The sequence below is a fragment of the Pempheris klunzingeri genome, chromosome 12, assembly GCF_042242105.1.
Source record: "Pempheris klunzingeri isolate RE-2024b chromosome 12, fPemKlu1.hap1, whole genome shotgun sequence".
Classification (NCBI taxonomy): Eukaryota; Metazoa; Chordata; class Actinopteri; order Acropomatiformes; family Pempheridae; genus Pempheris; species Pempheris klunzingeri.
Genome location: NC_092023.1, coordinates 23,588,600 through 23,615,809, shown reverse-complemented (window position 1 = coordinate 23,615,809; position 27,210 = coordinate 23,588,600). Strand labels below are relative to the sequence as shown.

Genomic DNA, 27,210 nt, shown 5'->3' with positions numbered 1-27,210 from the left:
CTGCTTCTATTCTTGTAGGGTCTTAAACTTTCACGTGGAATTACTGATATTACCAGCGAGCAGCATAATCAGCGCTGCAGCAAAGAAGTCTGGATATGGAGCCAAGCCAGGTGAGTCCATTGGTGTATGTTCGCTCAGAGTTTCAGCAATAAGGTTGTCTATCAGGTCATCAAAGGTTCCGGTCCAGGCTTTCGCTACACTAGACGTTCCTCAGAAATCCAAAGAAAGTATATTAACATTTTGACAAGCTATTTATCTATCTATTTTTATTTATCTATTTTATCTAAATATGTTAAACAATAAGATAAATATCACTAGAATACTAGCTTTAACATAACTGTTGAATCATTGTCTCCTTATAAGATAGATAATTAAAGGACTGAATTTATGATGCTGCAGTCACATCATATGGGATTGATGGCAGAGATATTTAATGAAGACGGTTGATGATGTGAGGATTAAATACAGTTACACTCAAAATTATTCAAACCCCCCTGCAAATTAGTTGTATTGGCAAAATTTACAAACCTTCAGCTGTGTCCAATGAACAAACGGAACAATTCAAATAGGTCAACACAAAGAACACTTGATGCAACTAATCAAGGGCTTCATTAGTTGCATCAGGTGTGTTTGAGATAGAACTCATCAAATACCCAGACTGGTGAGGGGTTTGCTCACTGTGACATTTGGTTGCATGTTAGAAATATGGGTAAGTCAACAGAATAGTCCAAAAAGGCAGGAGGCTTGCAAAAGCCCGATAGCAAGACTTGGTGGCAGCAGGCACTGACGTTTCAGGTTATACAGTAAGGCACAGAGTCGACTCTGGAGGCCCCACAAGTTTTAGGATTCTGTGGACCAATGAAACAAAAGTGGAACTTTTTGGGTCTATGGATCAGCGGTTTGTCTGGGGGAAGAAGAATGAGGCATACGCTCACTGGAATCCTGCAGCGTATGGAGTAGTAAAGATGCTTGTCAAGAAGGGGTTGGATAATTGAGACTGCAGTAGTTATTAAAAGTGGTGTATTGTGTTGAATTTGGAGAAATCTCCAGTAATATTAATTGTGTTGAGCTGTTTAAGAAGTTGTTCTTGTTTGAGTTGCTCATTAAACACAACTGAAAGTTTGTTAATTTTGCCAATATGCTTAATTCGCAATGGGTGTAGAATTGTATAGAACACTGACTACAACAACCTATCTACTCAATTTGGGTGTAATTACACTGAACAATGAACAAAGCACCCATACTTCTGTTTACAGCCTCAAAGTTTCCCAGTTGTAAGTTATGACTTCAATGTTAAAAACTCATAATTACAATAACTGATGAAATAAATTAACTTTGGCCTGATGTCCATATTTAGTCATGGATCTGTAAATATGGACACTGCTGTCTGCTGTCACGTTACAACAGCAAAACTCATATTGCAAATGTGTTAGCAAACAGTTCTTATTCAGATATCCTGCAGACATTTGCACTGATTTAGTCATGTTTTGGCCGCCCATTGAATCTAGGTCCAATATTCATAATGCTTTATTTTGGGCACAACAATTTCTGCAAATTATATGACCCTTTAGCTGCTGAGCTTACTTGCGGGACAAAACCAAAACAACGTGCTGAAAGATGATAACATGCTCCATATTAACCCTTGTGTCCCCCTTAAATAGAGGCCTAAAAATATTGGTTAGTGCAGCTTTAACTAGAGATAAGAGGTCCAGGGCCTTTGTGAAAATCAGAGAAGTTTCTTAAAAACATACTGGTCTGTGCAACTTACTTTTCCAGTTCACTGTCTATAAGAACACATGCACATTTGTTGAGTGCTTTACTTACCAATGACATAGGACAGCAGCAAGTTCCAGCCAGTCACGAATGCCCACACCTCTCCTACAGTCACATAGCTGTAAAGGTAAGCTGAGCCCGTCTTGGGGACCCGGGCTCCAAACTCAGCATAGCACAACCCTGCGAAGACCGAAGCCACCGCTGCGATCAGGAAGGAGATGATGATACTGGGACCGGCAACTTCCCTGGCCACCTCTCCTGACAGCACGTAGACTCCAGCTCCAAGCGTGCTGCCAACACCCAGACCCACCAGGTCCAAGGTGGTCAGGCATCGGCAGAAGTTGGATTCCTCACCTTCTGGCTCTAGAGGCTTCTTACGGGTCAGGGTGCGAATGAACCGTAACACTTTGGTACAAGCGAGTTTGTAGTTAGCAGCACTAAATAAAATCAGAACACAAGAATGTACCAATATAAAGACACAACAGAGATCATGAATGTAAAAAAAAAAAAAATTGAGGAAATATTACTTGGCAGGGAACATGCTGCATTACTGGACTTGGTTACCTTTGTAAAACGACGCCTGACCTCAATTAACATCTTATATAAACCACAAGAAGTTCACTCCTAAAGATCCAAAAGGCCTCAGCACACTGTTGACCAAAGCTCTGAGCAAAGTAACATGTGATGCTGATGAGAAGAAACATTACCTGCAAGCCATTTCCAAACCGGTGTGTTCAGACTGGCGTCAACATCAGACAAGCGAGAACCAGCTTGTGTCTGCTGCTGCTGCTGCTGCTGTTGTATGACAGACGGAGAAAGACCAGAATGGAAAAAAAACCCTTCTCCGTCCAGCTAGCAGACTGCAACTGACAGCGCAGCATGGCGCAGGTCCACACCTGAAATCAACTAATGCAATCAGAGGGTGGGGGCCTCCTGACGGGCATCATGTGCTTCGTCTACATACCAGTGTGTGTTGTGCTCAATCTAACAAGCGGTGCATGAGTAATTCTGTGACCGTTTAGATGCTTTGTACTGTAGAGACAAAATGACAACAGCAGACAAACAAAAAAACAAACAGGCATGAATAATATTCTTCCTCACAAGTCATGGTGGGACACGAATGTTGTTCAAGTTTAATACTCGTGAAAGTGGTGTTCGTCATTATCATTCTGTTCATTTAATTTTGAATATGTGCAACGCTTAATTAACAAGCGTGATGAATTAAGTTGAAAGTCTCCTGAGAACCGAGCTTTGGGGGTGAAACTCTGCTTCCAAAGCCAAAATGTCAATAAACTTCAATTCTGTATGCAGTCCACCTCCACACTTCAGTCCTGCAAAGCCTCCAACACATTTTCAGCAATCATTTCCTACGAACTCTTTTCTTTCTGAATTTGCTGTACACAGACTTTAAATCCCATCTGGATTTTATATGCATACCAGCAGATGATGTTGGTGTGTGTGTGTTTCTGGATGGTATGTTGTTGTGTGCAGATGTAGGCATGGATGGCACAGAAAGGTTACAAAAAAATAAAGACGCAAAAACACATGCAATCAAATACACACACAGCAGAACACAGACGCACACTGCAGGGTGAAATGACCAGTTTAAAAGGTGTCTTATACTTCAGTTAGTGTACAGTGGAATCACCAGTCAACAATAAACCTTTGAAGTGACACTTACTAGTAGTTATGTTAAAACTACGTGTTCTAATGTTGTCATTATTAATTGTAAGTACTGTGACTTGTTGGTCTATTCTGTACTGAAATTTCTTCAATTTTTTCCCTGGTTTTTTTATCCAAGTCGAGGGTCTAAGGATAGAAACAAACTATGATTTGTGATTTTGGGACTCAACAGTAAGTGGATATCTGGAGCGGGAAAGAGTAATGGTTACATACATATCTTAGTCTAACTGCAATGATCTGTTCAAGCTAAAAAGTTACAGTCTCTAAAGTACAATAGATCATTAGTAGTTTTCCTGGTGGTCCAGCAGAGGGCACTGTGAGCTCAACCTGCTGTATGGCCTGATGTAACCTAGTCACTGACTAATGAACTAAGTAGGGCAATGTTGAGCTCTCACACAATAAAACAACTGAGAACAAGATACAGCCTGTATTATTTGATGTTTGAAAGAGAGGTGAGGTATTCTTATGGGAGTACAGGGAAGATACTGTCATGTTCTCATCCTTTAATATATTTAATTTGGGCATTTGGTTCATTTCTATGTCCTCTACATTCTAACTATGATTTCGGTAGGTAACTAAAGACAAAGTCATTACTCTGCTGCTCACACAAGAGGTCAGCCAAGGTCCAAAAAAGGCAGGAATTATTATTTTTTTGAATGGAGAAAAAGTCCACAGAAGGAAAGATGAAAGAGGCCGGGATAACAATTTGAAGTAGGGGATCATATACAGCAAGGAAATATCAAACAGGAGCAGAGAAAGGGGGACATGCTAAGACCCTTCGAAATGATAATAGTTGAAAGGCCATCTATACAGTCCCAGAACCTCCAAATGATACAAGAACCTGTGAGCTAAGTGACACACAGTACGCCTAAAACAATGGATTATAGTTGTGTTTTTACAGTGATAAAGAGACATATGGGCGGTGAAGAAAAGGAGGAGCTGTGGTCAAGGATTGGGCCTTACAGTGCGACCCGCAGCAGCAAATGTATATGTCCTGCTTTTTCCACCTGTCTATTTATGTGTGTTGTTTGTGTTCATGCTGTTATCTCTGTTTATGTCACCAATTTTTTTAAAAATCAGAAGAAAAAAAACTGCGGCATCATCAAAACAATTTGATGGCTTTGACAAAAAAAGGGGATTGGGCCTTGTGAAATATCTTCAGAGAATGTTAAAGACCTCTCTCCAAGAAAGGAACTGGAGAGACAGGTACTATTTTCATTATCATTGTACTGCTATTTTTTTTTTTTTTGATAATTTGGAAAACCAGTATGTTTACCTGTATGGGAAGAATCTTTCACGCTCAAATGTCGGACACTGAGGAGCAACACAACACAGAAGGTGTGACTAACGGTGTGTACAGGCAGTGGATATAGGCTGTGAGGGTGCTGAAGGTACAAAAGTAAAAGACAGCGCTGCAGGGAGGATGTCAGCTGTAGGATGGGAGTTGTGGGCGACGAGCACAGGCCAGCTTCCATACAAGCTTATTCAGCTGATGACTGCTTACTGTCTACCACGGCCGGCAAAGACACCCTCTAACACCGTGGGAGTGGTGTCAAACTAGCAACTGTCTCCCTGTCACATACAATATCGCCACAACTCTTCCAGTTGTTGCTCCCTTACTCTGTTCTATCGTTTTGAAAAGCTGGGAGGGAATTTGAGAGTGTAGTTTCCTCTGAATGTCACAAGAAAAAGTGTTGGGGCTCGTGGTCTCCTATCTCCTCTGTCTCCGGGACACTGAAGGCATCAGTAGTGACACGCTGCAGTATTCAATTTATTTCCAGTATAGGCAGTTTTGTTGTTTGTATGTGGCCTGACACCCGTATTATAGAACCCTATTGTTTTTACAATTATTAGGGTTAAAACTAAAAGCTTTTTCAATTATGTAGTAAGATATTTGTAACTATAATGAAACATTTCTACTGAATCCTGCTTAACATTAGAACAAGGTTCAGTCACGCATCCCATTATGAATGGGCTGCATCGGTCAAAAAACATGGCCACCATCATTTAGAAAAGGGAAATGCTACAACAGGAAGTGAATCATTCTTGCAAAGCTCCCAGTTCAGAGTGGGTTCAGAGGTATCATTAAGAGAGCTACCATTCAGAGCATCTGAGAGTCGTGTGACTGCGTTCTGGCAGCTACAGTCTGTGCATTCCAGTTATTAGGTTCTCATTGCTCAGCAAGCCAAGGTACTCCACTGTATCCGTCAGTAAAGCACACAGAGGTATTCACTACTTCAGTACCTTCAACACTGACTGGGCATCCACATAAAAAGTGTCAACTTTCCCTTTAATGCAATAAACTACACTGAAGAAATTATGAAAATCAAGTTCCAACTTGGCATCACGGCTTTGTATTTCCTGAGCATATGAGATAGGCAACATAATTCTCATTGAGCGAATGTATATATTGAATGAAAAACAAACTGAATACACCAGAAGTCACATGGAACATTGGGCCACTTCTTCAGCACAACCATTATGATCCTCTCTAGCCTGTAAAACCCATCTAAAGTCACAAGATGGCAGCAGGAGTGTGACCAATAAACGCTCATCTGCTTCTGCAAACCTTCCTCTCCTCACACGGCTCAGTCGATGACATAATCCCTCTGCCAATGAAAAGGAGGGAATTCTGTTTGAAATCAAAGAAGATGGAGAAGATAGAGAACGTAATCTGTCTGGTTGAGCTTCTGAGGCAGAGCGGTGGCACACCTGTCATTTCTGATAGCAGTGATTAGGATCTCATTGTCTTCATTTAATTGAATTTAATTCCACAATTCACCTTTTGGCTCCATTATTAAAAAAAAAAAAAAAAAAATCCTCCACTCGTTTCGTTAAAAGGTTGTGGATTATTCAATAATAGCTCCTTCGCCCCTCCTCCCCTCCTCCCCTCCTCCCTTCCTCTGCTTCTTGCTCTAGGGTGTGTGAGGAATGCCCTTGCTTTGCACCAACTATTAATTATTCAGCTGGCTAAATTAATATGCACATTGTGACTATAAAATCAGCTACAAATAAATACAATCACTCCCTACAGCACACACCACCCACACTGGTGTGTGTGTGTGTGTGTGTGTGTGTGTGTGTGTGGCGGTAGCAGTAACAGTGATAGTGTGGATGGCAGGGAGCCAGCAGTGTGTGTGTGTGTGTGTGTGTGTGTGTGTGTGTGTGTGTGTGGTCTGGGTCGCGGTAAAGTTGTTCTCTACACTATCTATCCGCTCTAATGGAGTGGTAATTGTTTGCAGCGTACCGAAGCAATTTCTTAACCTCATCTTGGCAACGGGGGGGGGGATCAATGTTGTTTGTCATTGCTTTCACCGTGCTATACATTGTCACACCTGTGTGTGTGTGTGTGTGTGTGTGTGTGTGTGTATGCTTTACTTTGCGTGTGCAGTGTAAGCCTGGCACCTCAGAAGTTGAGGCTGGTCACCATGGAAACCCCCTATACCCGGGAACAATTTCCCATTCGGCAAACGGCAGCCTGGGTGGGGTGGCCCTCAGTGAGGAGGCTGATGGAGGAATAAAAGAATCCGGGGTGAGGCACCAGCCATCTATCCAACAGGCTGGAAACACCGAGCTGAAGCACAGCATGGCTGCCCGCTGCACAGGTAGGTTCACTGTATGTAAGGCCACGCTGGTGGGGAGCTTCTCTTGAAGGTTGGCCAGGCAGCTTCAGTCACGCCTGCTGTGATTCATAAGATGCAGGTAGACTGGTTGCATGTTTATTGAACTGATAATGTCAATAAAAGCACTTAAGCTGAATTGATTTTTAACACAGCATGTTGATCAAATTCCTCACAGGCAGGCTTAGAAATGTTTCACTGTGACTACTAATACTTTATGACAGTCATACCAGGGACAATACTGAGAGGAAAGGTTCTATACTATCATCACTACTAGATTGTTAATATTGGATACTTGCTGTTAACTGAATGGTTAGATTAAAAAAACTAGGCAGTTTAGGAGAGGCAATAACTTTCAATCATCTCAAAAATCTTTCTTATAATTTGTGAAAGTCATTCAGAGACAAATGGAATTATCTTACCTCAGAGTATTTGACTTTGTCCAAGAGACCATAACTGTTTATTGTGAGATGCAAAGCAAAGCGCCTGATGGAGCTAGGCTGTAAATCCCTGACAACTTAGACAGCTGGGTGCTCCCGCTGGTCAGAGCAGCACCTTCACAGTGTGTGTGACCGTCCGATGAGTTCATAGAGCCTGAGGTGCTTTGGATTTACCACTCCCAGCTTCACTGGGATGTCCTGTCACAGCCAGATCAGGCTTGCATGTGCCGATGGGAGGGTTAATCACGGCTAGTAATGGACAGATGGAATTAATTAGGAGGAAGTTCTTCAGTCTCAGTACAATAGTGCAAAAAAAAGGTTATGACTTCTGAGAAACCTGGCAATAACACTGTGACTGGGTCTAACCTCTGGCTATGGATGAAACCCAGTCGGCCTCCATGATTTTCCGAATCATAATCAGAGATCACGTGAAGTGGATCATTAAAAAGAGCCTTGAAACGGTTTGAAAGGTGGACTTTTGGCTTTATTTCTGTGATGTGTTTATCTGTTGATGGTTCCCTACTGCTCGGTAACACTGTACGCTGTGTAGAGTTACCTGAAATCAGACACAAGGACCACATGATTAGATGTGCCTTAACCACTGACAGATAAACTGCAATATCACCATGTGTGAATCTAACACTCCAGAGAGCTCCTCTCGAATGAAGACCTCTCGTTTACTGCCCTCATGTCTGCTACATCATAGTCAGGGGACACTCGCTGCCTCATTCTGCACCCCGACTAATGGCTGAGAAGGTGACGGGCGTTAAAATGTCGAGGCATTCTTTTGCCGTCGTGTGGCAGCCAGTGCAGCCCATTAAAAGCTCATTTCTAAAATGTGACATTTGCGATGATGCGGGGTGGGGGGGGGGGGGCACACTGAGAGGGCGAGATATGCTTCACTTTCATTAACACGGTCAACACGGGCCAATTATCTGCTGCATCTTCATTTGGATAGCAAAGCTACAGGAGAGGGAACGAAAGAACGAGAAAGGAAGGGAGAGATTAGAGGCAAACAAAGCCACAGAGAGCAGATTATTGTTGAGTGCTGCTACTCATTCATTTTGATTGCATTTTTTATTGCGTTAAGAAAAAAAACCTTTCTGTAATAACTCAAATGAACACATCGCCATCATCTGCATTAAGCCACGTAGCTCGTGGGTTGTCACAAACACTCAAATTACAAGTAATGCAACCAAAAGTACAGCACGAATAAGCCGTCACTGACCGTCCACCCTCTTCTATTAGCGGTGTCGCTGCGTGAATCCATCTCACATCAACTCATAACGTGCGTTCTTTCTGCCATGAGTAACTAATTATGGAGCAAAGTCAATGGTATGTGTTTGAAAAAGCTACTTCCAAAGCCGATCCTCTGAATCCTCAGAACTACACTAAAGGTTATAGCAGGTTGACAAAGCCTGTCCCATCTGAACTCAGAGAACATCATATGTATATATTCATATATTATATACCTTTTTGTAATAGCAACAACAACTTACAGGTGGCACACACACACACACACACACACACACACACTACTTTTTCCAGTAATGTCAAATTTTTAACTGTTGCATTTGTTTAACACTACAGATAATGTCTATTCACTGGAAAACTAATGATAGTGATATTCCACCATATTATTTGGGGGGGTTAGGGGGTCAGTTATATACTTTGTTTAAGGAAAGGTGACACACGAACCTGTTTACCAAGTTTAGTACAGTACCATGACCCAAGTAGGCAGACATCTATAGATTTACACCTCTTTCCCTCAGCGTCCAGACACCAGTGGTACTAGTTACTAGTAGTAATGCATTACTTGTATCACATTAAGCAATAATATTACTTCCCCCAGTAATGGGTAGAGTAACAAATGCATGATAACATTTTATAATAATAAGCCAGTTACTGACACCGGTGCACCTGTGAGTAAGGACTGCTGGAGTTAGGAGGTTATTCTGGAAGTTCATGATGCAGAGAGGAGGGGGAACCCAGACAATGGTCAGTAGGCAGAATAGGAACCGTGGTGTGTGTGGCCTGTCGGGGGCCCTGCTCGCTGGACCTGCAGAAATCACAACCATCTGTGAGGGAGGACAGTTCATAACCTCAGCGACATTATGCTGCTGTCTGTCTAATGGTCCTGCAGATTTATGACAGGATGGCCTAATGTCCTTCAGACCAAGACCCACTGCAGCCTTCAGTTAGAAAAACACTTTATGGTTTTATGAGCCTGTGGACAAAACCAGAGTGCCAACATTCATGTTTTCTGCATCACTGTGTTGATAATCATATGTTGCTTTGTGGTTTAATCCATCTAGATTTATCTGATATAATTTACTATAATATAAGACATGATACAGTTCATTTTCCTGCTGTGTGTGCAGGTTTAATCAGTTTGTATGATCTGCATTAGTTAACCAAGTTTTCCTTTTGTGACAGTAAAGCTTGCACTGAACCATGGAGATGTACTGTAACTGTAATACGATGCTAACTCCGTACATTTGCACGGCTTTGTAACAGTTTGGGGCTTAAACACAATGTATGAACAAGAGAGTTTCCCATTTTCTTTCCATCGTGGTGATGCTATTGCTCTGGAAACACTGCAGTGTCACAGGGATTAAGTACCTAAAACTGGTCTCGTAATAATACACCTCATTCACTGTGTGTCTGTGTGTGAGTGGGTGTTTGCTGCCCTGCTGCCCCGCCGTGCTATGTGCCTGATGACATCAGGTCATTGTGGACCTGATGCCTAACCCTGCCTGCTGCCAAGAATCACGTTGGCTGCTCTCCTACCCCCCCCCCCCCCCCCCCCCCCTTCTCTTCCCCTCAAATACACACACAAGCCTCAATATACGTGAACGCTCATGCTAAAATACGTAACATGAGATATCTCCTTGCACACTATGTGTCTAAGGAACATGGTGTCACAGAATTCAACCAAATGTTCCGATTGCTTTGGGCATGAATCCAATGGGAGACCAAGTATGTTGACCATAACACACACACACACACACACTGGTTCTGGTGTTAGCAGAACACACAGGCTTTGGTGCGACTCGAGCAGATGGACCAGTAAACACAAGGCCGGGCCAGTGAAAACCCCAGACAGAATGTAAACTCGGCTAAACCAGAATTATCAAAGGCCTGTTTAGGGACGATTTACGATGGAGATCTGCTGGTTTACTGCAGTCAGTTTTTATAGTGGAGCAGCGTTGTGGATCATTGGAGCTTCAGTAACAGTCTGTCCTAGTTTTCACTTGGGTGCATTTTGTAGCACTGAGGTGGGGCAGGCTAACTATTGCAAGGCTAGCTGTTTTCCCTGCTTTTAGCCTTTATGTCAAGGAAGGCTGAAAACATTAGGAAACATTTCCAATGCGTCTTTCCATCCATTTCCACGGGGGAAGCACAAATTTGTCTTTAAGTTGACTTTGTGTGCCATCACAACGCCGTCATGTTCAGACTTCAAAGCGAAAATGATAATTAACAAAGCAGCTTGTTTTGTAGCACCTGCACAAAATCTTAACAATTTCTAGACTTTTAAAGGTTTATTCTTCACATTTTAGTGGTGATTATTATACTAAAAGACCAAGTCATGTCATTGTCAAAGGTTAGCGAGTGTTTTGTCAATAGCTATGTGGCCTGCTCTCTGCCTGGTCGACTTTATAACTAGGCTAAAACGTGGCAATGGCAGTGAATGAGGTTAAAAATATCTGACTCAATCTGGGTCATAGCAGTCATTTTAGGCATGGATTCAAAAGTGCTTGTGTTCCACCACCAGCGAGCACCTTGAGAAGTCCAAATCAGTTATTGTCCTCACAAAGACTGGCTCCTCCTGTTTGGATCAAAGTTAAGGGGTTGGTCTTACTGTGATAAAAATAAACACCAAGGAGCTGTCAGCAAAGAGGAGATGAAAAGAACTATCTGAACTCTCTTAGGATTTCTTTCTTTTTTTGTCTATCTTCTAGTCTTTCTCTGTTCCTGTGTGAGTGTGTGTGTGTGTGTGTGTGTGTGTGTGTGTGTGTGTGTGTGTGTGTGTGTCTGGGTGTCTCCATCACCTAAATGAAATGTTTGCAGTGCTAACTATGTGGAATGAGGGCTGTGAAGGGGTGATCATCAAACTAAATCTCCCATTCATCCTCATCTAGAATCTACAATGGATTTCTAAAATTCACATCATGCCATAATTTTCCTTGCTCTTTACTTTTTGATGTCAATCCTTGGTGCTTAAAATACCCTTGGATGAGATTATGCACCTCCTTAGGCAAACACCTTGACGGAAGCTTTTGCGCAAAGCTAACTTGGCTCTATCCAAAAGAAAAAAAAAAGTCCTATACCAGCAACTGGTGAGGGTTTGGCAGTGTCCTTGAAACCTACCTGGCTGTGTGTCTTTACTCTGAGAGCTCCATTAAAACACCTGCTAATTTATTTAGTCAGCAAACTTGTCTAGTAAGAATAATGAGCTCGATAAGGAAGCCAGAAATCCTTTTGAACTACTTCATTTTTCAACTTTCTGTAGGATCATGTTATTGATAACTGACTGAGAACAACAACGATACTACAGCAGGAAAAGAATTTTACATTACTGATGCTGTAATTGTGATCAAAATGTCACGCTGAAATCAAGAGAAAGTGGAACTAGAGTTCTGGTAGCTCTTAGAGGATTGCTACGTTTCCTGCTGTGGGATTTGGAGAGGTGGATATTCTCACAGCAGGGTTGATATATAGTTTTCAAGAAAAGTGCAAGGATTGTGATAACCGACATACAGTATGTGCACACTTGCCGAAGAATATTCCTGTTACCATAAAACAATCATATAACACTGAAGTGCTGGGGATATCTGCAGATCTAAAGCTACCCAATAAGATGACCATTACACCTATATGCGTTTGTCAGACATCCCACTGGGCATTAACATGGGCTTTAACTCCTCTTGATGATTTATTTAGCCACCAGTCTTCTGGGAAGGGTTTGTCTGACGGAATTCCTGAGGATCTCTCAGTGATGAGAAGGCCTTGCTCGCAATCGGAATTCTAATTGCTCCCCTTAAAGTATTTAATAGGCTCTAAGTAGACTGATCCTGTGAGTTCCTCACTACCAAACTCATCTAACCATGTCTTTATGGACCTCGCTCTGTGTGCACAGAGGCACAGTCATGCTAGAGCAAAGGGCCTCCTCCAAACTGTTAACCACTGACTTGTGGCAAAAGTGGCGTCCTATGGCAGTTTTTTTTTTCCTATTTACACTCTTTACAACCCATTCTAAATTCTAAATGTTCCTGAATGTAGATTTCATGGCTATATGCTGATTTTATGCACCTGTCAGCAAAGGGACATGACTACAGCCAACCAGAAATCAACAAAATCAATAATTAGCGGGGGTGTCTACTGACTTTACCATATTGTGTTTGAAGGTAGACAAGCAGTTAAGCAGAGAGTAGTTGGGGTGTTAAGGGAGATATTCAGTTATGGTAATGTCGCAGCATACAGTTGAAGAATTCTACTTCAAAATGAAAGAGATTCATCTCTGTTTACCTGGTGCTACTGCTGAGAAAGATCGTTTCATCGTTTAAAAATGGCTTAAAAATGTCCTTAAAGAACTGGTCGCTGTATTGTTTAACAAACTCAAATGATTTTAAATAGCAGGAATATTGTATCATATGGGGACTATTTTTAGCAGCGGATTAATCCACATTTGGTGTTCTAGGTTTGTGGTAATGTAGCAGCAGTATGGATCAGTGATGTGTTTTCAAGGGCACAAAAGAATAAGATATATCAGGCTCTGGTACACACACACACACACACACACACACACACAATACATGCTAATTGCTACATAGTTGCGACAACCACAAGGAATAATAATAAAAATCAATGTTATTTTGTCAAAGGGTGTTCACATTAATGGCAAATTCATTTTAGAGCAACTGCATCTAGAGTCAGTGCAGAGAAAAAAGGCCCATCAAATACAGATTTGCCCCAGGCTGTATTATTATGTAAAACTTACAAATATTTCAAACTTGAATGGGGAAATGTATGCAACAGTTTTGTGGCATGAAGGAAAAGAGGGAGGGAGGCGCAAACAAATATACAAATGTTTGGTGCATACGTTGCAAGCTGGGCACAGCAACTGTCTGTACAGGTCATACATTCATCAGCTGTCACATAAACAAATGGTGGTGAAATTTTGAACAAAGTCTCTGACTTCAGCAGCCGTGGCTGTGAATGTGTGTGAGAATGATTTGTTTCCTCTTGATGGCGAGAGGAACCTCCCATCACTGTATGAATGGTATGTTAATGTAGTGTTGAAGTGTTTTGAGTAGTCGAACTGACTATATGTGTACAGACCATGTCACCTGTACACACCTTTAGAAGCACCAACAGTGTTTAAGCTGATAGCATAAAGAGAGAAAATGGTGAAAAGGTATCTTAACCTGAAACCCAGAAAAAAAGACTGTATTGTTTTTATTGCACCATCACCACTTGCTCAGTGCTGTTGTATCTGCCCCATTGTTCCGGAGCACCCAGCTGGGTTCATTTCCTCTCATATCTTACCGTACAGATAAACTTCTCTTTTTGACCCCCCAGTCATTAATTTCCTGGCTGCTTAACAGTGCTGGCACGGAGCCCATGTTGTTCATCTACGGTTAATTTCTTTTTTACAGAGCACACTTCCAGAACTGATTAGAATTGTTGTGGATGCAGCCTCAGCACCAGAACCTGGTCTGTCACACATCGGCAGCAACTGTCTGACCAGCACCACGAGGCCGTGGGTCATTATGTTTGAAGCGAGCTCTGCTCTGCAGCTTATGATGTGTGATCTGTGATTCTTACAGTCTGCCCTGACAGTTCATAAACACAGCAGCCAGCACAGCCCGTTAACTGCAGAGGGCAACATGCCGCAATATGCTACACGTGTACATACACACATGAGCAGTGGGCATGCTGTAATGAACAAGTGTTGGCTGCTTTAAAAGGGATTAGGTTTTTCAGATAAGCAGCCATTTGATTTGAGTTATTGTGTTGGCCATAGAGGATTAGAATACTTTTATCCGTTCTCTTCATGATTGTGTGCATGGATCAGATTTAATCTTTACAGATCAGACAAAATAATAAAACCAAGGTGTTAACTGAGCCCTCCCACCTCCAACAGACAAAGGTAACAGCAAAATAAACACATTAAGGCAATTTAAATGCTAACAAAAGCAACAATGATGAATAAATTAATAAGATAAAAATTAATTAAGCAACTGGAAAATCTGCCTATTGTATGGATCCATGGGGGGGTCACAAAATGTGTTTTTATTAGTACATGAGTGCTTTTTTTTGCTGTGGACTTAAAATGGCAAATTTGACAAAAGTCAGATATGTGTTGAATAGTGAGCTTTAAAGGTGCTAATATGTAGATTTGATTTCCTTTGGACAGAGCCTGGCATGACAATTTCCCTCTGGTTTCATTCTTTACGGAATTTTCCCTCCGGGATTAATAAAGTATAAAGTATTTGATGAGCAAAGCTAACCAGCTGCTGGAATATGGACACATAACAGAGTCATATCCGTCTTCTCATTTAACTCTTCCGCAGAGAGGAAATACGTTTATTTCCCAAAATGTCAAACTATTCATTGCAAAGGTAAACCTGAGTATTTATGACGCTTTTGACGTGAGATTTTTTTCAGAGCAGTTCCTAGTTCCTACTTTATTTGCAGTGTTAATTTACAACTTGAACACCATTTCAGCATACATCACATATCATTACACTGAAATCCTCCAGATCTCCATGCATCAGTGAGTTATGGGTACAGTATGTGTATTGCGTGCGTGTGTAACATGTGTGTGTTTGCTTGAGGGGCACTTAACACTCTGATGGTAAGTCGAGCGTGGCACTGAGTGACTTGAGGAGGAATAATCATGACAAACGGTGCCATTCAGATGTTCCAGCTGCTCATGGGTCAGTCATGCAGAGAGGAAGAGAGAAGTGATATTTAGCAGAGAAGACACTTTCTTTTATTACAAATCTACCATGGAGCTTCCAGAACTGCTTACACATAAACATAAGTTCACCTTACAGTAGCATCGATGTGGCGCCTTTGAGATGGACATTTCAGTCCATCCATCAACCCTTTAAGGATATCCATTCATCCAACCATCTTGGAATCTGCCAGCTATATGTTTCCTCAATTTCATCTGAGTTTATCTTTTCCTCTTTGCCATCCTACTTCTTTGCCTCCATCACTCTTTTCCACTCACGGTGAAAAGAGAACTGCAGGATCAGATCCAGCCCTGGGCGTTTGTCACATTTCATCCCCATGCTCTTCCTCATTCCCGCCCGTCCTGTCGCGCTCACGCCAACGCTGTCAGGTGAGGCAGGAATGCTATAAAAATAATCTTTAAAATGAATGAGACGTATCTCGAGGCCGGGTCGTGGGGAGCTGACATTTTCCTCACCGCTAACGCAAGCTCTTACTTTGATGGTTCCAACCCAATGCGGGGCTGCTACACTCTTCTCATGCAATCACCCCCCCCCATGAAGTCACAGATTAGAACATGAGCAGTACAGATTTAGCGCTGTGGCATCGGTCTGAAGTTCAGGGGTGTTAAATGAAGATGCAGATGAAAGCAAGTGTGTCATTGTGTTTGGCTCGCAGGATAAGAAAAGATATGATATAGTGACGTACAGTACTGTTGTGGCTGAGCGATACAGTATAGATGTGCCAGCAAAGGCAACTCTGCTGGTTGCAAGATGTTGAGGTCCGTGAGACAATGACCCTATTTCTGACTTGGTCTTTGCAGAGTGAACATCACTCCACTTTTTGGCCGAGCAGCAGCCATAAGCGTATCCAGACATAACCAGCAGGTGGACAAAAATCGCACCTTTCTGAGGACAACGATTGTTGCTGTTCTGTAGCTCGAAGGCCAGGAGCAGGCATTTCAGGGCCACAATGAATCAGTCAGAAGTGCAGGGGGCCACAAAGGGAACTTTGTGGAGCTGACACAGGCTTTTGCTGAGTTCCATCAAAGAGAATTCAGAACGACTTCATTCATCCTTGTTGTCTATGAAAGGAAACACTAACGATAGTTTTATATAATCAAATTTGCTATGTAATTGCCATCATATGGTGACATAATCTCCATGGCATTGCTGACTGACTTCCCCTGTGAATTTCATCACACACCGCCACTAACTCCAGTCACTCCAAAGACCAGAGCAGGGATGAGAGTCTGGAAGAAAGTGACAGCAACTACATTTCCTCATAGGTTTGAAAATCAGTCCGTCTGAGTAGTCACAGGGCACAAAAACGGGCAAAAGACCGCTTGACTGCCGTCCATCGTGGGTCGCCATGAACTCCTTATCACGTCCGGTTCTACTCGACAGTTGGTACATTCCCTTTCCGGTTGAAAAAGTTACTTGTAAATTTGTTTCGGCCGCAAGTAACTTTTTCAACCGGAAAGGGAATGTACTCACGATGGACGGCAGTCAAGCGGTCTTTTGCCCAATTTGTGGCGCACATATAAGCCAATTAACGCGGTACATTCCCTTTGTGGTTGAAAAAGTTACTTGTAAATTTGTTTCGGCCGCTTGTAAAAGTGTTTCGTCACTTGTAAATTTGTCTCGGCGTTTGTAAAAGTGTTTCACGTCTTGTTAATTTGTTTTCTCAAATGTAAATTTGTCTCAGGACTTGTAAATGTGTTATGGCAATGTAATTTTGTTTTCTGATTTGTAAAAATGTTTTCTAAAATGTAAATTTGTCTCCAGCTTTGTAAAAGTGTTTCTTGTATTGTAAAATTGTTTTGCACCTCCCGGCCACCGTAGTATTTATTATTAGAATCGATATTCAATCATAACATTTAACATTTTATTTTAATAGCTATATTTGAGGTTAAACACAACATATCAATACCAGGGTGTAGACTTCCACATTTCTCTCTCTTTATATGTAACCTTGCTCTGCAGCACAGGACAGGAGAGGACGAAAGGTGATGGTCTATCATCACCAACAGCCAGAGGGCTCTAATATGGATTTTATCTCCAGGTCTCGATGCAGGACCAGTGCTCAACACGAGAAACATAATTCGCTCTTTATCCACCACATCCCCCTCTCCCTCCCTCTGCGGCCCAGAATGGCATTTCTTCTCAGGTGAGAGAAGACGGTGGACAGAAATCCCTGGAGACCGCTGAGAGTTGAACCTGCTCGGATTAGAATGTTGTCTGCTTGAAGGGCAAGGTCAGTGATGGCTATGTTCAGCTTCAGCAATGACACTTTGCTTTTGCTGTGGGCTCTCATCACTATTTTTTAGATGCACACTTGTAAAGAGGGAACAAGACAGTCTCCCAGGAAAATGGATGGTTAATTTTATTTCTGTGGATAAAATTCTCAGACCATCCAAATAAATCAGCCGACTTAATCAAGCATGAATTTATTTTGGTAGCTCTGTTGTTGGTTGTGCGCAATACACATACTATCTTAATACAAAACATATTTGTCATGATATTAATAGAACACCTTAAAGCCAAACTAATCATTGTTTGTTTTATGTTTAATGATGAAATAACGATATGATTCAGCTCCCAGCTACATTGCTGAATTGCTGTCCTTGTGTGAGCCTGAGAGCAGCCTCAGATCTTCAGGCAGGGCTGAGTTCCTGAGTTCCTGAGTTCCGCCTTTAGAATAAACGTGACGGGGCTTTCAGAGTCGAACCTCCTCAGCTCTGGGACTCCCTGCATGACAATCTGAGCCTGCAGAATCAGAGGCATATTTTAAACCACTTGTTAAAACGTATCTTTTCAAAAAGCCTGTTATTCATCACTCCAGTTTTATGTTCAACATCAGTCTTATCTGTTTTATTATTTTTTCATTGTTGTGCATTTCTTTATTGTTGGGCATTTTATTCTACTAGTACTTATATAGTGCCTTTCTAGTCATGTCGGTCACTCAAAGTACTTTTAAGTGCCTGATTTTATTCGCCTTGCTCCTACATGTTTTTAATCCTGTTTAAACCATTTTAAGCACTTTGTTACTTGTTTTGAATGGTACTACATAATTAAAGTTTATTATTATATCATTAATAAGTTTTGTCCCTCATAGTGACAAACATGCAAAGAATTGTCACTCTGCATGTCCTCTTGTTTTTGTATCTTTCCACAATTTGACTTTGCTTCGTTTGCCCGCTGTAATATTTGGATTGGTCACGCTGCCATCACCTCATTTCCAGCAGCTGTTTTCAGTGATACAACTCTGATAGACCGAGCATACGGTGCCCCCCAGCACCACCAAAACAGCATCAAACAACAGAGAGCTAGCAATAAGGTAGTGAACATAGTGAGGCATCTGGAGAGTTGGTGGAGACCAAAACAGAGCTAAAAAGAGAGTGAATATTTAACATTTTCAGCTTATTCTTCCCAATAATGGGCCCAAGTGCTCCACCCCCCCAAAAAAATTACTACAACTTTAAACAATGTATAAATTGTTAGGAATCATTTTAAGGGTGGTTTTATGAAAAACAATCTCTTGTTCATTAAAGTCAATGTTCAAAGCAGGATTTCAGCATTCTGAAAACTTTATTTCAAGCAAAACTAAGATCATGGGACATTAGTGTCTCAGGCACAAACAAAATTCTCCGTTGATAAAGTACTTGATATGTTGATATGTCTTGATATGAACAATGTTCATATTGAATTCTGCAGAACAAAGTACAGGAAGCCGTGTGCTGTTTGTAGCAAAGAAAAGCACATTACGGAAAGTGTGATTTCGAAAATGTGAGATTTCACCAGTGGATTGATTCATTAGGCAGTCATTTTGTTCAGGTCAAAATTAAAACATGTCTTTCTATCCTCGCTGCATTCAAAAGCTTTAAAGCTCATATTGTTTCGACTGCAAACTGCAACTACATGGCAACTAATCTGTGGCAAAATATGACTCAACAGAAGCATTAAATCTTAACTGATGCCTGACATTGAGACCTAATTGAAAACGCTTGCTGTCTTGAATGCTGAGTAGACTTCAGAGAGAATCAATACTGCCTCAGTCATTATCCAAAAGGGTGCTTAGGATAGTTAATTATGATATATTTTGGTTTGTTATGCAAGTCAATTAATTCAAAAATATTTAGCAGGGAAGTTGGCACATCAATACAATATTGATTAAATGTCACACAATGTCGATTTAGTGGCACATATCACATATCAACACATGCATGTTGATGTAAAGTTGACTTTTCAACCATATAGCAACCTTTCCGACCAGAACTCAATGTAGAATTAACAACTTTTACTGTCTGGGAGATGCCGGGTGCTTACTGATGATGCATTGTTGGAAAAGAAAAAGTGTTTGCAATTAACAGGTTTGAGGTGATAGTAACAGATGCTGACGCACGTGGATGTTGGATAAAAATAGAACACAGAACTACACGCAGTGAATGCAGCTCTATGATAATTAGATATTTGTATTGACAAGCTTTCAGATTGTGCGACAGCTCGATTCCTGGTAGATCCCCGGCCTGGTATCTATTTTTAAAGTGCAGCCTAAAAAGCAATGGCTTGTTATCATTATTGTGTCACTAAGCTCCAGTGCAACTCCAGAAAGTACACTCAGATGATGACATGCATGCAATGTCTTGTTTGGTTGGTCTCTTGTTCACACATACACACACACACACACACACACACACACACACACTTCTCATCGGTGCCATTATGAAGCCAGATGCCATTATCCATTACATACTGCTATTTTGCCTGCGGCTCCACAGACAACTCTGCGTTAGGGAGGGTGGGCTCCTACCTCTCATTAACCCACCTCCACAGTTAGGGTGGCAAACCCAGCCATATCAATCAGGCCTAATTGGTATACGCCTGCAGAAAATGATGCGTTACCGTATTAACGATTCCCCAGGGGGGAGGGGAGGAGAGTGCTGCAAAATGCAAACGTGAGTAGGTAATGGGGTTTCCTCCTGGGTCGTATACATCCTCCTGTTATAACATGGAGGTTCGGGAAGGCCTGTTATAGCTAGTTTCTTTTAAGTGGATTTAACTTGTAATAGAGGTCATTCAATCTTTCTATGTCAGAAAGCAGTAAAGAATGCAAGATCGGCTTACTTTTCTGAGTTGATAGGAACAACCACAACCCTAAAATACTTCTAAGGGTAATTGATTCTGTTATTAGTGGTCCCAAAACTCCTTTCCCTGAACCTGATGTTAAACTGTCTGAGGACATTTTTTTGCTTATTTTGTAAATAAAGTGGAGACCATCAAGTCCCAAATCCAGCCTGATTCTTGCATCCTCTCCATCCCCCATGTTAACTCTGCCCCCATCCTCCTGCATCTTGAGTATCATCACCACTAAGCTCAATGAGCTGCTTAACTCATCACTGGAACAAAGCGACCTGAACACATTACCCCTGCGCTTGCTTCCCTGCATTGGCTTCTTTGTAGTCACTGAATTGATTTGGAAATTTTATTACTAATATTCAAGTTACTCACCCAGTATGCCCCCCCCCCCTCGTTCTCTAAGATCAGCAGATGGAGCCCTGCTAGTTATACTAAGGTTACAGTTCGCTATAGGAGCCCCCACACTGTGGAACTCTCCGTTTTCTATGTTCACACAATGTTCATTTCATTTATTTGGGTCATGTAATTAGAGTTGTTAAAGACACAATTGATCATATGAGTGCTTTTAATTGATTATTTATTACCAAATAGATTTTTGTGGATTGATGTGTTAGATAGTGCTCTCCAGAGCTTTGCACAGTGTTACAACCCCACACCCAAAGCTCAGTGCTGGAGCCAACCCCTTACGAATGACCCAACCAGTGATTAAACACACGGTCTACACAGTCACTCACTTTTAGTGCTTTATTATCATTTGTGCAATTGGAACACGTAAAACATAAAATCAGATCGTAATTAACTGTAGAACTGCAGAATCAATCACTAACTGTTGTTGTTGCTCACTATGCTGACATTAAATTGCCCCTCTACGTTCTTCAATCAAAAAACAAGCAACAAAAGTCTCTTTCACTGACTGCCTTGATGCTGCACAATCATTTTTATGGTCTCACCTAATGCCTGCTCTGACTTCTTTGTACTCGTGCCTGTACTTGTGAATTTATATGAATATAATTTTTACCCTTTTACACAACCCACAGGTACCCAAGCTTGTGCAGGACTTTCCACCACCATCAACAAAACCCCAAAGGAGGGAGTATCTTTAGGAAGAATCAGTGCCAGTGTGACAAGGAGCCAGAATGCACAATACCAGGACCCTGAAACTGAAGCAGCTAAATGGAATCCAGCCATCAGTCACTTGTGTATTGGAAAGTGTCAAAACGTCTGTTGTGAAAAAGGCCTGTCAAGCTGAGAAAAGTCAACTATCATAAGAAGCGTTTTGCTTTCATTTGTGGTTTCCACACTTTCATCATGCAATCACAGTAGGACCTGTTTTCAGTGTGTGCACTCTGGGGCAATAAGTCACCCATAGATACAGAGGGTGTGGACAGAAGAGTCCACTTGCACTTGAGCCAACTTGTTAATTTGTTTAATTTTGCCATCAAAAACTGTTAGGTTTGAAGGAAATTCAACTGTCTTAGCAGTTTATTGTACAAAATGTTAGTGAACACACCAAAACTGCGGCAGCAAAATGCTCTTTCATGCTAATTTAATGTTACACAACTCAACTCATCATATTGTAAGCCTTGTGTCTCATCTCTCTCTCACTCAAGCACGCACACTAATGCACACTAATGTAATTCTTACCCTTGAATGAGCGTGTGTGTGTACACACTGACACAAATGCACACTGAGGGGTGGAGTGATGAATGGGCTGATCTAATACTCACATTTACATATCTGTGGACTGCATTGTTGTAGCTGAGGCAGAAAGGCATGGAGAGAAAAATGCAGATTTTCACAAATTCCTATCACTATTATGAATCCTCTTCCAAAAAGCACTGCAAAGAATATTTAGAGTTTGAGTTGTAAGTCTCGCAATAAAGAAGAAAAAAAAAATACTGCATTGCTCAAACCACTCCTGCTGATACATTTTGTCACTGCCAATTATTTTGTTGTTGGTAGAGCATTTTACAGCTGTTGATGTAGTTAGAAATGCACACAAGTCTCAATATTTCAGACACTTAACAGGACGGGAAGAAGAGAGAACAACATCTCCACCATGATACAATATGAGATGTGTTTTAAAGGGTTTTAGTGCTTGAACGACTGAGATTATTTAACTACATTGAGCCCTAATCCAACTCATGACCACTTTCGGAGCGTTATATTCTGCATCCCTGCTCTTGACAAACATGTTTTCTATAAAATGAATCTCAATGACTTTGGGGGTCCTTTGATTTTATTTCTAGTGCTACAATGGGATTAACATTTTTGGTTCTCTGTTAAATATCTCAACAACTGTTGAATGGATTGCCGTGATGTTTGGTTAACACTCATGCTCTAAACAGGAGAGGTTGTAATTCATGACCAAATACCTGCAAAATTGATGCAGTTGCCATCAGAGTCGGTGTTAATTTTCATGTTAGCAAATGCTAGCATGTTGATGGTAACCATGGTGAACACTGAAACAACTACGCACCAGCATCTGCCGTAGAATTTGATGAGAAGATATGTGTCGACATCTAACACTGATGAGACGAAGCCTTCTTGTGAGGGTGATGAGACATGTGAGAATAAGGAACGTTGGAAGCATGCTAACACCCATATACTAACTAAAGCATCGAATGTGTATTAATCCACTGCTGAAAATAGTTCCCCATAAATTCACAATTTTCTAATATTAGAGTAACATTTGATAAAAACTACATTGACCAGCTGTTTTAGAAAACTACAGGCTTTCTTTTTTTTTTTTTTAAAAAGGTTTTCTTTTTAATCTTTTTAATTGGGACTGAATGAGCTTGGGCCTGAGAGCCACCAACAGGCTACAGTAGAAAGTCAGATCCTATTGAGAGACAGACTAATATGTTGTTTGTTTTGTTTGTTCTAGACATGTCAGGGGATTTGTTACCAGGAAAATATAGAATCATGTCAGCCTCATTCTTCAAGTCTTACTTTTTGGTGTCCTCACTTCATCTTATGGTTCACATTTAACAGGAGTATCCACCTGTACTTGAATAAGTGTGGGTAGACTATTCGATACAACGGCAGTTAAGGGGATGGATCAAAGTAAATTACAGCTATTTAAAGTAATCAATCAACATCATCTTCAAACACTGATGATTTATTACAGCGTTAGCCATTTCAACACAGCTGTCTCTGTCCCATGATGAATCCCATGATGCATCATTCTCAGAAGGAATAGGGGCTTCACACTAATTCTTCTCAGCCAAGCTGCCATCTGATGCTGCCTCGTTTGGCAAGTGAACCTCTGGGATCTTTATTATTATCTGTACTTAGATTGGAATCTGTTGAATGTGACAATAAAGGTGCAGCTGCAAACACATAAATGCGTAACAGCCCGCTGATGAAGAATGAGTGTGTGAGTGTCGGCATGTGAAAGAAGATGGATCAGCGTTATTGGTGTGTGGGTTTTGTGTAAGGCAGACAAGCCCAGACAAAAAGGTGTTGGACTAAGAGGTTCTTCTCCTTTGCCCTTGGTCACACTGTTCCCACAGATGAAACCACGTGACTTGAGATGCTTCTTAGCAAAAGCGCCAATCGGAGACAACGACGGATGAAGATGAAGATGGAGGACAGGAGAAGAGAAGGAAAGGAGAGATCAGGCAAAGAGATGAAAGAGAGTTAAAAAGATTGAAAGAGGGTGGTGGTGGAGACTTGACACCGCGATTCCTTTGAAATGTTACTGAGTCTTTGCTCTTCTGCGTTAAGACAATTCATCTCAATTTGCTTGGATGACAATGGTGATGCAAGACGCGAGATGCATTCTCGTTCTCATTCTTCTTGTCTTGATCCCTTTTTCACACACTGTTCTAGTTTTTCCTGTTTGTATTTTTTGCTGTTTTTGTTGTCCCCACTTCTCCTTTCCTGTCCTCAAACCTCTTGCGTACTTGCATTTCTACATGTGCAACAGCAACAATAATAATAATAATAGTATAAGAATTGATTCTTAGTAATAATAATTATTTTACACATGTCTACATATTCTGGTGATATTGTTGATTATTTTTTTTTTTTTTATGTTTTAAAGTAAATTAGAGCTCGATTGCACCTTTAAGCTGATCTGCTGCTAAATGTACAATAAGTGCTAAGGGTATTTATTTTGTGATGTTTGAACCCATGTAGTTCTGGACAGTTAATACTTCACTGATGCCTCTGGTACGAAGCAATCCATCAAGTATCCATGACAACTGCTCTGTAATTTGATGGCATCACTGGAGCACAGCAGAAAGAAAGGGGTAAAACAAAGGACACATTTTCCATGGATGCATGCAGAGAAAATAATAACAAGTATGTCAAAAGTATGAAATTACAGCAAACTGCAAAAACAACATAAGTGTAACAAAAACTGAATGTGAAGATAAAATTGAATAGGTTTAACAGAACAAACAAACTACTGAAAGACATGCAGGCTGATACCTGCCGCTGTTCAGTCATTAGTTTGTGCATAGGAATAAATGAATGTGTACACAGTCACTGGTGAGACTTCCATTTACTGGAAGAATGATGTTTAAACAGCAATCTATAAAACTGACACATGGAAAAGAATAGAGAATCGTGCATGGGTCCATTGGGTTTACAGGCTCTTAAAAACCAAAGGGAGACGTGATAAAACTAAAATATCTGGCTCAGGACGTCTGACTGATCGCTGTAGTCTTCCACCTGCTGAAAACGCCTCTTTGTCTCTATCTTTTTTTCATTCTTCCTTCCTCCTTCTCTCAGTCTCAGTCCTTCTCAATCTTTCATCCTGTCCCTTCCTCGCTGGCAGCGTCCGGGTCTGTTTATCACTCTGTTCACTCTCATGAGGAACTGCTCACCCGCCAACTACGACCACTGTCAACAATAAAGCCCAAATTTAATAACCGACATGTTTCACTAGCCAACCGGGCCAGCTCACTTACTGCTCTAGTGTCATAAAAGTCTCACAAACACAAGTGGAGACAATAACGCTTTTATGTGCACGGCAGTGCATTAGCTGAAATTCATCGTAGAAAAAGAAGACGAGTAGATGAGTAGTTTGTAAAACAGAGACTCCTGATCCACGTCTAATCGTATGTCTGCCCATGCTCTGATATGCATTCATTAAATACTGGCACCACTTTATGGCAAAAGATGTTATAGTTGTATCATGATATGAAGATGTGTGTGTGATTATGTGAATTTTGGCTTTTGTTTGACAGATTCACTTGGATATATTGTGCTGTTGAAATCAAATGTTCAAAAGAAAGTAAATATTGATGATAATCTATTTTGCCATATTAATTAGTATCAATCAATCAATCAATCTTTATTTATAGAGCGCCAATTCACAACAGCGTTATCTCAAGACGCTTTACATAAAGAGCAGGTCCAGACCAAACTCTTTAATTAACAGAGAGACCCAACGATTCAGGAATTCAACATTAAGGATTCAAGAATTCCCACATGAGCAGCATCAGATATTATATTGAGCAACAGTGGAGGAAGAACTCCCCTTTAACAGGAAGAAACCTGGAACAGACCCAGGCTCAATGTGGGCGGCTTCTGTACAACACAAACAGCAACCAGCGTACTAGCAGTGACTATAGCACTAACAACAGGAGTGTGACTAAAAGATTAGCAGTATGATATTATTGAAAAACATGACGAGTGGCCGACGATCCGCAGCAGTGATTCATGAAGCAGAGAACCACATCAGCAGGACCAGGACCAGGATCCACAGGATCCTGAGAGATGAGAAAGCACAGAAAGGCTCCGGGGAAGATAGCAAGTTAGAGGCAGACATTAGGCTGACATGAGACATAATGATGGAGAGGAAGAGGAGGAGAGAGAATAGAGAGGAGCTCAGTGCACCATAGGAGTCCCCCGGCAGTCTGAGCCTATAGCAGCATAACTAGGGGCTGGTCCAAGGCCTGATCCAGCCCTTAACTATATGCCTTGTCAAAAAGGAAGGTTTTTGTGCCGTACGTGTACATTTGTGTTAACTTTACACAAGTGCATGTTGGGACTGAGACCAGACAAGAGCCACAGAGGGCCTGGCTGTGTTTAGTATTCAGCTTTCATGTAAGCCCTCACTCTCCAAAGCAATTTCTACAGTTTCGAACACCTTCAAGGTGTCATCCAGCTAATTTCCAGTGGATTGAAGCTCTAACAACAGGCAGCATGTGTGAGTACGGATCAATAGCAGGGCCTCTTCACCAGTCAGCGGGCCAGCTTAGTGAATTGGACCCTGTCACCAATGTCATTTTCTGTTAGCATAAATTGGCCGAATGGCTCACACACACACACACACACACACACACACAGACACACACACAGACACACACACACACACACACACACACACACATACATACATACAACATGAATAACCTTCAGATGTGCTGCCTAAGCTGTTTACCTTAGTTACCTCACTGGTAACCTTTTCACGAGTATCCCTGGCTCTCATTTCACCCCCACAATCCCTTGCAGCTTTTAGCTGTCAAACAAGGGTTAGGTAAAGGGGGGGGGTTAATACTTCAATCGCTTCCCCAAGTGTCTGTCTGCTCATTGACCAGACCTGACAGTGTGGGATTAATGTATATCTCACTCACACTG

General features: G+C 41.4%; 1 protein-coding gene across 1 annotated transcript in view; it reads right to left on the bottom strand.

Annotated features, from left to right (window-relative positions):
- The window catches only part of LOC139211335 (cationic amino acid transporter 2-like), a 68,482-nt gene that overhangs the window by 4,594 nt on the left and 36,678 nt on the right, over positions 1–27,210 (bottom strand). Inside the window, exons 2-3 of the mRNA XM_070841625.1 lie at positions 1,825–2,210; positions 54–209 (exon numbers count right to left, since the gene is read on the bottom strand). Coding sequence (XP_070697726.1) covers positions 54–209; positions 1,825–2,210 — 542 coding nt within the window. The remainder of the gene's footprint in view (positions 1–53; positions 210–1,824; positions 2,211–27,210) is intronic.